At 44.8% G+C, this 10748-nt stretch overlaps 1 protein-coding gene across 1 annotated transcript; it reads right to left on the reverse strand.

Annotated features, from left to right (window-relative positions):
- Positions 1–4149: 4149 nt before the first annotated feature.
- Positions 4150–8375, reverse strand: LOC127008792 (uncharacterized). Its single transcript, XM_050881192.1, has 2 exons — positions 8263–8375; positions 4150–4768 (listed from the first exon to the last, which is right to left on the reverse strand). The coding sequence occupies exons 1-2, from the start codon at positions 8373–8375 to the stop codon at positions 4150–4152; spliced, it is 732 nt and encodes a 243-aa protein (XP_050737149.1).
- Between the last annotated feature and the right edge of the window lie 2373 nt (positions 8376–10748).

The raw sequence follows: 10748 nt of genomic DNA on the forward strand, positions 1-10748 counted from the left end.
TTGTCAAAGAAATGATCCCACACATTTGCAAACGAAACTTCCTCGTCCTGACAGAGGTGCTTCAGTCTGTTGTTGATGTTTGACGCCTTTCTGTGGAAGCCTGTGAAGGCGTTGATTCTCGGAAGAATCCCGGAGACAATGATGTGGCGTGACTTCTCCTTGTAGCGGCGGATTACTCGTCGGTAGTCGGCTAAAATTTCCTCCGTGCGCATTGTTTGAACGTTGTTCGTGCCAGCGTGCAAAACAAAGAGTGTGTTTTGTTCCTTGCGGTCTGAGACTAAGTCTGCCGCTTCTTTTATATCTTGTAGTTTTGCACCAGGAATACAGTAGCGTCTCCTGTTCTTGGTACTCCGTCCACAGAACTCAGTCAGTTGTTCTCTAACAATGCTGTCACCCACCAGTTTTATGTTAACCTTGTTGTTGACCCTTGATCCGTTGAAGTGTGATCCGTCTTCACAGGAGACGGCTGGGAGGATTGTCTTCCGACTACGCCTGTACGCTAGGGAGGAGAAGGAGGAGGAGGAGGAGGAGGAGGAGGAGGAGGAGGAGGAGGTGGAGGAGGAGGGGGACGAGGAGGAGGAAGAGGAGGAGAAGAAGGAGGAAGAATTAAGACGAGGAGGAGGAGAAAAGCACACACACACACACACACTGTCTGTTTACAACTTAATTACTGTTCATATATCTTTTTTTTTACTATCATTAATTCTTTACTTTTTTGCACATTAACTTAGAGGTATATTCTTATTCAATCATTTGCCCTTTTCACCTTTTTCGATGATTTTATCTTTTTTCTATCTATTTTCTAATCTCTCTCTCTCTCTCTCTCTCTCTCTCTCTCTCTCTCTCTCTCTCTCTCTCTCTCTCTCTCTCTCTCTCTCTCTCTCTCTCTCTCTCTCTTTACTTCTTTCTTTATCTTTTAATACACACACACACACACACACACACACACCCTCACTTATTTTCCGAGAGAGAGAGAGAGAGAGAGAGAGAGAGAGAGACGAAGAAGAAAGGGATTGTAGTAAGGAAATAAGAGAGAGGGACAGGGGAAATTGTGGTACAGTGATGTTTCTGTAAGAATTGAAACAAACAAATTGGAGATTACTAGTGTCAAATGAGGTGGAGGCGGAGCAGTGGGGGAGAAGTGGGCGGATGTGCGAACCCTCATAATAGAGTGGTGGATGAATGGAACAGGCTTGGCAGCCATGTTGTGGGTGCCATACCATAGATACTTTCAAGAAGACCTACCTGTAGCCATTGATCACTTTAGTAGGTTTTCGGTACTGGTGCCGCTCAAAAATAAATCAGCCAAGACAGCGTTAATTAATTAGATTTTCTGCAAATACAATGCACCAACAGTGTTACTATTTCACAACGTCACGGAATTCAACAATCAATTTTGCAGGATATTTGCCGTCAGCTCGAGAGCCGTAAATGCAATATTGTAACGTATCACCCCGCTTCAAACGGCATGGTGGAGAGACAAAACAGAAAGATCATCCAACACCCGCGTTCCCTGGTTGGCCAATGGCCATGTTTCCTTCTCCTGGCATGAGTGGATGCCCTAGGGCCTAGGTAGTGGCATCACTAGATTCTTCCTTACACTCCTCAATCGGTGACACGCTCCATTTCGTTATCTTTGGACAGGACAAAAAGAATTCCGTACTCGCTGTTGCTACAAAAAGCAGATCCCATTTGCAATTTTGATGATTATGTAAGACAGAGTTGCGGACTTTCGAAACGTTTATAAACGTGTGCGACATTATATCACAGTCACATGATAAAATGATCACTTAGCAATGGCGGACCGTTAAAGACAAACTAATTACCCCCGGGGATGTTGTATTTATTCAAATTCACGAGATTAACAGCAAACTCGCTCCACGATTTGAAGGCCCTTACCAGGTTCTCCAACATGAAAGGGGAAACAAAATTAAAGTGTGGCACTTAACCCTTTCATTGCGCGCAGTGTGGATGCGACTATCCCCTCAGGCGCAGTCGGGCAGCCCAATTGGGGGTCTCTTTTAACCTCTGTATCTCAAAAACTATTCATCACAGCTAAAAACCAAAAACACCATTGGAAAGAGGAGGTCCAGATCTATAGGAGTCGGTTATGTACGTCTCTCTTGCGAACGTACATGCACGTTCAGGGAGTGTTGAGTGTTAACACTTACGTCGGTGCGTGCGTGATGATCAGCCATATTGAAGGAACTGCGGACAATTTTTTCTTCAGATTCTGGCAAGGGAGCATTGCCAACTGCAATATTTACAACTATTTGGTCAAAGAATCAGTCGGTGATAGGTGAAGCTATGCAAAAATGCCGCTATATTGGGCAAGAACATCCACCAGTTACTCGTCCGTAGATTTGCCGCGCTGGGCTGATATGATTTTCCACCAAATTTAGTGAAGAATCCACTCAATTGGCACTCCTGTGTTGTGAGAATTAGTGTTGGAACACTCATACGCGGGAGATTTGAGTGCGGGTGGAGGTCGCAGCGGGCGTTTAGCGCCACCGGCAAATACGCCTAACGCCCGCTGCAAGCGTTTAGCAATGAAAGGGTTAACATCGTACGAGGTCAAAGTCGTCTACCTCGACCATGTGAAGCAAGTCTCTCGTTCTTTTGACGCCGGTGAGGAGTTCCTGGCTCTTCCGCCTGACCAGCCTTCAGCCGGAGCAGCTGATCCTCCACCCACAGAAGAGTATCGCAAGAAACTCCGTTTTCATGCGAAGGACTCCGCCCCTGTCCAAACTTAGTAGTGCTTCCTGTTTCCGACGACGTCTCCAATTAGCCTGCACTCTACCTCTTGCGATTTTTTTTTCGCCCAGTTGTTCTCAAGTATGCAGTACAGTTCTGGTCTCCTAATCACAGTAAGGACATTGATTTACTGGAAAGGATTCAACGACGTGTCACGAAAATCATTCCAACCTTAAGGGCTCAACTCAATCTCTTTACACTGGAGAAAAGGCGCCTACGAGGAGATATGATTCAAGTCTTTAAGTACCTGAAAAAGTTCAATGACGTCGATTACTCCGAATTCTTTGAACTGCAAACCAACTCAAGAACTAGAAATAATGGTTTACCCATTCAGTCGAGTCGATGTAACACAGACATTGGAAGGAGTGTCTTTTCAAACCTAGTCATCTGCCACTGGAACAATCTCCCTTCAGAAGTAGTAAATGCAAATACCATCAACTCCTTCAAATATTGAATCGACCATCGTTTCGTTGCGTCAGGAGTAAACTGAATACTGAGGTGCTTTTATCTACTCCCCAGGCCCCAAGTGGCTGTCAAGCAGATTAATTCACCAAAGCGGGCAACCTCGTAATGAGCCAATAGGCTTTCTGTTGCCTGCATTTCCATGTTTCCATGTTTTCGAGTCTAACATTTTGTCTTCTTTCTGCTTAGTCCATAGATCACATATCACACTTACCTCTAATACCACTATTCACAGCTGGTATCTTCGTCCACATACCCTTTCAGTCACGCGGCACTCTCCTAGCCTATGCCTTCCCCCTTTCCATACTGTTTCAACAGTTCTCTGTACTTGCTGTACATTACCATCCCAATTCTTGATTTCCAGTGAATTCATGCATATTACCTTCCCCAAACCTTCACATCATGATGCCTGTCACACATTTTTTTCCTACAAGCACCTATATAGGCGCAAAGAATGCGTAAGGGATTTGGACAGTACAGGGATGAGCTTGAGGAGAAAGTCGTGTGTGGTGAGGCTGCGGGAGGGGGGGAGGCATGCAATTAGCAAGTTCAGCAGAGCAGTCAGCATGAAAATATCGATAGAAGATAGAAAGAGAAGCAACATGGTGGCGGATTTAAGAAATAGAAGACTATCAGTAAGAGGAGGGGAATTGATGAGACAAAGAGCCTTAGATGTACTCCACTCTGTGGGGGTGCTGAAGGGCTGTGACAGTCAAGGGCTCCTCCTGTGAGGTGAGGTGTCAGTGTGGGGTGGTGGGTGCTGAAGGGCTGTGACAGTCTAGGGCTCCTCCTGTGAGGTGAGGTGTCAGTGTGGGGTGGTGGGTGCTGAAGAGCTGTGACAGGCTAGGGCTCCTCCTGTGAGGTGAGGTGTCAGTGTGGGGTGGTGGGTGCTGAAGGGCTGTGACAGGCTAGGGCTCCCCCTGTGAGGTGGTGTCAGTGTGAGGTGGTGGGTGCTGAAGGGCTGTGACAGTCTAGGGCTCCTCCTGTGAGGTGAGGTGTCAGTGTGGGGTGGTGGGTGCTGAAGAGCTGTGACAGGCTAGGGCTCCCCCTGTGAGGTGGTGTCAGTGTGGGGTGGTGGGTGCTGAAGAGCTGTGACAGGCTAGGGCTCCCCCTGTGAGGTGGTGTCAGTGTGGGGTGGTGGGTGCTGAAGAGCTGTGACAGGCTAGGGCTCCCCCTGTGAGGTGGTGTCAGTGTGGGGTGGTGGGTGCTGAAGAGCTGTGACAGGCTAGGGCTCTTCCTGTGAGGTGGTGTCAGTTCGGGGTGGTGGGTGCTGAAGAGCTGTGACAGGCTAGGGCTCCCCCTGTGAGGTGGTGTCAGTGTGGGGTGGTGGGTGCTGAAGAGCTGTGACAGGCTAGGGCTCCTCCTGTGAGGTGGTGTCAGTGTGGGGTGGTGGGTGCTGAAGAGCTGTGACAGGCTAGGGCTCCCCCTGTGAGGTGGTGTCAGTGTGGGGTGGTGGGTGCTGAAGAGCTGTGACAGGCTAGGGCTCCCCCTGTGAGGTGGTGTCAGTGTGGGGTGGTGGGTGCTGAAGAGCTGTGACAGGCTAGGGCTCCCCCTGTGAGGTGAAGTGTCAGTGTGGGGTGGTGGTGAGACATTGGAAGTCTAAGCAACACGGAAGAGTGCCAGCGCTGTTTTCTCACAAGGTAGCTCCCATTCCTGTTTGAGAGCTCTGGCGCCATGATACAACCACCCTAAATAATTTTCCAAAATGTGCTTGACATCACCATGCCTCTAAAGATTTTTAGGAGCACTCACAGCCACAATGATAAACCCTGGCACAGGTGCCAAATAGGCCTGAATATTATATTATATAATATACACTGGGTTGCCTTCATTTGTCATTCTTACCCCAAAATGTGTAATAGTAAGCTGCACTAAGCCTAAAAACATCATGACAGACACTTTTAAACATAGAACTGTTCATATCTCAAAAACTAAAGTTATTGACATTTGGAGTGCATTTTTTTTTTTTTAAGTAGCTAGATATACAGGTATCATTGGAAAGAAGAATACAAGGGAAAACTTTTTATCATGAGACATTTTGAAAAAGATAAAACCAGAACACAGTAGATTCCATAAAAAAAATAAAAAATAAAAAGGCATATATATGAAATATGATGACTAAAATCTGCAATGAAGAACTGTTTGTATTTTTTGTTGCCAGACATTTTCAAAACAGTAGATTAAAAAATAGTTGGGATTTTATGAAGAATGTTAATGTCATTTATTGGCATTTTTGGTATGTTTTATATATATTTTTCTAGTTACATACTGGTCATATATCAATGAAACTTGGGGATCTTCTACTTAAGGCACAAAGACAAATACATACCCAAATTCATGAACATCTGAAAAGAATGAATGTCATCTCCTAAGTAACTACTGTTGTAAATATATTTCTTTAGATCAGCCAGTCTTTGCAAATGTGTTACCTCAATCCCATGTAAAAGAAGCCCTATAAGAATTCCTTTTTATCTTCAGCTGTGTCTAATTTTACATATTAAATTTTTTGTAAAGGTTAGGTTTGTAATTTATATATGACCTGTATTATGATCACCCTTGCTGCTTACACATCGAAATAAACGTTTACTTTTCTTCGAATGCTCGTATGGTGATGATTTCTGCCTGTTCAGATCTGCCTTTTTACTGGTCAGATGTACAATTTGAATTGTTTCTTTCATTTGTCACATATGTATATGTTGATTGCTTGGAAGCTGCGGATTTTAAGCAAAGAACCGCCATCATTATTCATTTGTCTTCACTGTTTTGAGGCTGTCTCTAACTTATGAAATTTTACCATCGGCCCCCCCCAAATTGATTTTCTGGATCCGCCCCTGACTGTTGCCTCCCCTTAAGCCCCCTTTGGCACCACCGCTGTATGTGAAGGGTGGCTTTTGTAATCCCCACCCTGAGGTCCACGTGGCTTGCTACATCCCATAAGTTCTATACCCATGAATCCCGCCCATGCCTGCTCATCCCACATACCAATTAGACTTATTTAAAAAGGAAAGAAAAGTAACATTGATATCAGTTTCCATCAATTTATGACTTAAGTATTAATTAATTTCATGCTAAGGGAAATGATCACTGGAAAAAAAGCATTAACTCACTATATCTGAGTAATGGCTGGATCATAGCTAGGTATGAAGATAGAAAAAATGTGTCAATAACCCTGCAGATTTAAATTTCTCTCAGTGTCAAAGTATATACTGGACCATTGGTTATTGTGATATGAATTAGAAAAATATTATTGATTTACATTTTTATTTCCATTATTTTTACTTTAAATTAAAATCAAATAGTCCCTTAAAAAGACTGAGTATCATCTCCTGGTGAGACTCCTCTCACTGCAGCATTATTGTCACAAGTTTCTGATTCTTCAGTCACAGATTACATTGTGTGCAATACAAATACCTCATATAAAAATATCAAATTATCAGGCCACAATAAATCAACTTTATCCAGCTGAAAAAAAGTAATCAGATGGTGGCACTTGCAGAGAACAAGGCTGGATCCAAATACTAGTAGTTGTGTGCTTAAATACACAATTCAGTGTACAAGCCTGTACTGCTACTTGGACTCAGGGATATGCACTTGTAAATTTTTGAGTACTAGCACAGTGAATGTGTGTTGATAGGTGACCAGTGGAGGCAGTGGTGAGGAAGGGCAATGGTACTACACAGTTGTGGCCTAATAAATCGTAGTTCTCATACAGGCCATCTCAGCAGGATAAATCATATGTATGCAGTAACTGAATGAAAGATATGGATTATAGCAGTATAGGAATATCTAATTTTTAAAATAACTAACTGGTATCTGTACTTCGATTCAAGATACGTACTCTAGCTCAACTGGAATGCTGAGTGCTGTTCCTGCTTGGATTTGTAATATGTATTGTGATGTACTTGTACTTGTACTCAGGTATAATCATTTGTACTTGAATCCATGCCGGGTTTTGATAAAAGTTTTATATCTTTTTATGCTCATTAGCCAATAGGCAAAACAACTCTTTAACATTTAATAGCAAACAGCACATAACAGCAATGTGGACAGGACAGTGAAAGGGTGGCAAGAACTGATAATAATGTACCAGACAAAATTGAAAATTGTAAAACAGAGTTCACAGCAACAAAGAAAAGTGGAGACTCATGCCACCTCCCTTAACCCCTTCTATACAGGATGTGTGTTTTGTGACACGTGTGTGTCACAGCTTGAGCCCAGTGGGCAAGTAACCCAAAACCGAGTCCTTGCTTCTAACTGTAACATGGGCATGTCAAGCTGTGACACGCACTTGTCACAAAACAAACATCTGCTAAAAAAGGGGTTAACCCATACAGTGTCAACTTTGGGTAGAGATATGGGTCGTGTCAGATTGCATTTTTTTCGCATTGGTTTTATTTGCCTCAAGAAATCTCCAGAAAATTACATTCATGTGATTATTCAAAGTGTTGCTTCCTTGCAATTCCTGTTTGCATTATTAGGGTAGGGGAAAGTCTATTTGAATGAGGAATGCAGTGTCCTCAACCTCCCCGAGCTGTCTTTCTTTCTTTTCCTCTCTCTCCTGTTCATGGTTCTTTCTTTGGGTAACTGCAGGATTAATCCTCCCAGGGGTCCTGTGTCCCTGCCCTTTCATGAGCAGTCAGTCCAGCCCCTGATCTGGGCTGGTTGGGGGAAGGGTTTGCACCCCCTCCCCATATAGAAATATTCCTCAGCCAAAAACAAGATAAGAAGAAGACGTTGGGGTCGTGATGCAAGCCTCAACCCCGATCCGGTTTTGAAGGGTGGCCCGACCGCGCAGCAGGTTTCCCCAATGCAGCTGCATCGTGGAGCCTGCCATAAGTAATAGGTGCAGGGCAAAGTCTACAGGACCCCTGCACTTCGAAAGAGGAAGGGCCCCTAGCACCTTTTTTTGTTTTGGGGGTAGCCAGGGTGGTGCAGAGGTTGCGCCCACTCGCAGAACCAGGCCCGGGGTTAACCTTAATTCAGAGGGCTCTGCATGTGGGCTCCTGAAACTTCCTAAGCCTCTTGGATGATCGCCAACTGCCCTACCTATCAAATGAGCTCAGAAGGCTGAGGGTGGACATGGTGGGACTCTCTGAGACGAGGAGGCCTGGCAGTGGCGAGATCAGTGAGGGGGCGTACACCTCCAACTGGTCCAGCATGAGCAATGGTTTCTGTCTTAAGGGGGCAACTTTGGCCATCCCCAGCCAACTGCTGCCATTTGTGGTTGAGGTTACTCCGGTTGATGAGCATATAATGTGAGTGAGGCTGAAGCACACACTGGGCTTCATGTCACTTGTTGCAGAGTTCACTCCTACCAAAATGTGTGAAATGGAAAAGATATGTATTACACCAAACTCAACTCTGTATTAGGCCAGTGTTCCCCCACAGGACACACTCATTTTCTTGGGCACTTCAATGCTACTTCTGGCACTGATAGATTTGGCTATGAGCTATGTGATGGTCCCCATGGCTCAAGTACCAGGAACATCAACAGCTCTCTCCTCCTGAATTTTGCAAAATTCAGGAGGATGAGAATTGCGGGTTCTTGGTACCAGAGACTGCACCACTGGACTTGGTATAGCAATGCTGGAGGGGTAGCTAAGGAGATTGACCATCATCATCATCATCATCTCACTGATGCCTGCTCCTAGGAGCTCCCACCAGGGAATGGCCACGGGAGAAGAGTTTCCAACTTTCTCTATCCAGACACTCCCTCCTTGCCTGCTCAAAGTTTCTCAAGGATCTTTCAACCCTCTCCCTGACATACTCATGCACCCTATCTCTCCATTTCACTGGAGGTTGTCCTCTAACATTCCCTCCCTCTATCTCACTCACATACACCCTCCTGGTCATCTTACTCTCCTCCATTCACTCCATGTGGCCAAACCACTTTAAAGTCTGTCGCTTCACTTCTTCCACCACTCCACACTTCTTCCCTTCACCCCTGTGACACATTCCAAAACACTCATACACACTTTCATTACTCATTCCATCCATTCTACTCACACCACAAGCACTCCTCAAATAACTCATTTCCACTGCCTGTACTCTAGACCTCTGACTTTCATTCCAGGCCAATGTTTTGCTTGCATATGTGAGGGTTGGTACTATTATTGTATTTCTCAAATCCCTCTTTACCTCCATGCTCACACTTCTGCCATTCATGATATGTCCCAAAGACCCTACCACCTTTCTTCCTTGCAATGCCCTTTCTCTTGTCTCTCCCTCCGTACCACCATGCTTACACATAACTGATCCAAGGTACTTAAACTCATTAGTCTCCTTCATTTCTTCACCATTCAAAATTATTTTGCATTCTTTTTCACATTCAATTCCCATTCTATATGGGCATAAAGAATCCACAACCTCACTTCTACTCCGCTCACAAACCATCACTTTACTTTTGTTGACATTTACTTTCAGCTTTCTCCTTTTACATACACTATCAAAAACACTTTTTTTTGCTGTGTCATCAGCAAATAAGATTGAATTCAGCACTCAGCGTACATTTTTACCCCTACTTCCCCAACTTTGCACATCCTCATAAGGACTTGTTGGAGGATCCTTTAGAACTGCAGGTTTTTTCGGAGCGTTGAGGTCTTGGTAACTGACCATAGGCTTGTTGTTGTAACACTCAAGCTTCATGTCAGGTCAAGAAGACTCTCGAGATGCAACAATACTGTGTTCCATCTAGAGAAGCTGAAGGACCTGGCATGCGCTCAGGAGTATGCACTGACAGTCTCAAAACTGTTCAATGGCCTCAGTGCCCTTGAGAACCCTGTAGAACTGTGGGATACCTTCAAATGTGAGACTCTTCAAGCTGCCAAGGAGTGCATTGGAAAGCGCCCAAGAACTAAAAGTGATTTTGCCTCAGTGGATACACTAGAAAATATTGAGGAGAGTCGCACTGCCAAGCTTGCTAGGATTTTTTTTTTTTTTTTTACAACAAAGGAGGCAGCTCAAGGGCACAAAAAAAAGGAAACAATAATGAAAAACAAGCCCGCTACTCACTGCTCCTAAAAAAGAATCAAAAGAGGTGGCCGAAAGAGAGGTCAATTTCAGGAGGAGAGGTGTCCTGATACCCTTCTCTTGAAAGAGTTCAAGTCGTAGGCAGGAGGAAATACAGATGAAGGAAGATTGTTCCAGAGTTTACCAGCGTGAGGGATGAAAAAGTGAAGATGCTGGTTAACTCTTGCATAAGGGGTTTGGACAGTATAGGGATGAGCATGAGTAGAAAGTCGTGTGCAGTGGGGCCGCAGGAGGGGGGGAGGCATGCAGTTAGCAAGTTCAGAAGAGCAGTCAGTGTGGAAATATCAATAGCAGATAGAAAGAGAGGCAACATCGCGATGGAATTTAAGAGGTAGAAGACTATCAGTAGGAGGAGGAGAGCTGATGAGACGAAGAGCCTTAGACTCCACTCTGTCCAGAAGAGCTGTGTGAGTGGAGCCCCCCCACATGTGAGATGCATACTCCATACGGGGACGGACAAGGCCCCTGTATATGGATAGCAACTGCGCGGGAGAGAAGAACTG

This window comes from Eriocheir sinensis, chromosome 38 (assembly GCF_024679095.1).
Source record: "Eriocheir sinensis breed Jianghai 21 chromosome 38, ASM2467909v1, whole genome shotgun sequence".
Taxonomy (NCBI): domain Eukaryota; kingdom Metazoa; phylum Arthropoda; class Malacostraca; order Decapoda; family Varunidae; genus Eriocheir; species Eriocheir sinensis.

Bases quoted from the DNA above. Each gene is read 5' to 3' on its own strand.
- LOC127008792 (XM_050881192.1), bottom strand. From the start codon at position 8,375: ATGCTGGACCAGTTGGAGGTGTACGCCCCCTCACTGATCTCGCCACTG. The intron at 4,769-8,262 runs GTAGGGCAGTTG...TTCACCTCACAG, and splicing joins CTTCTGAGCTCATTTGATAG to GGGGAGCCCTAGCCTGTCAC.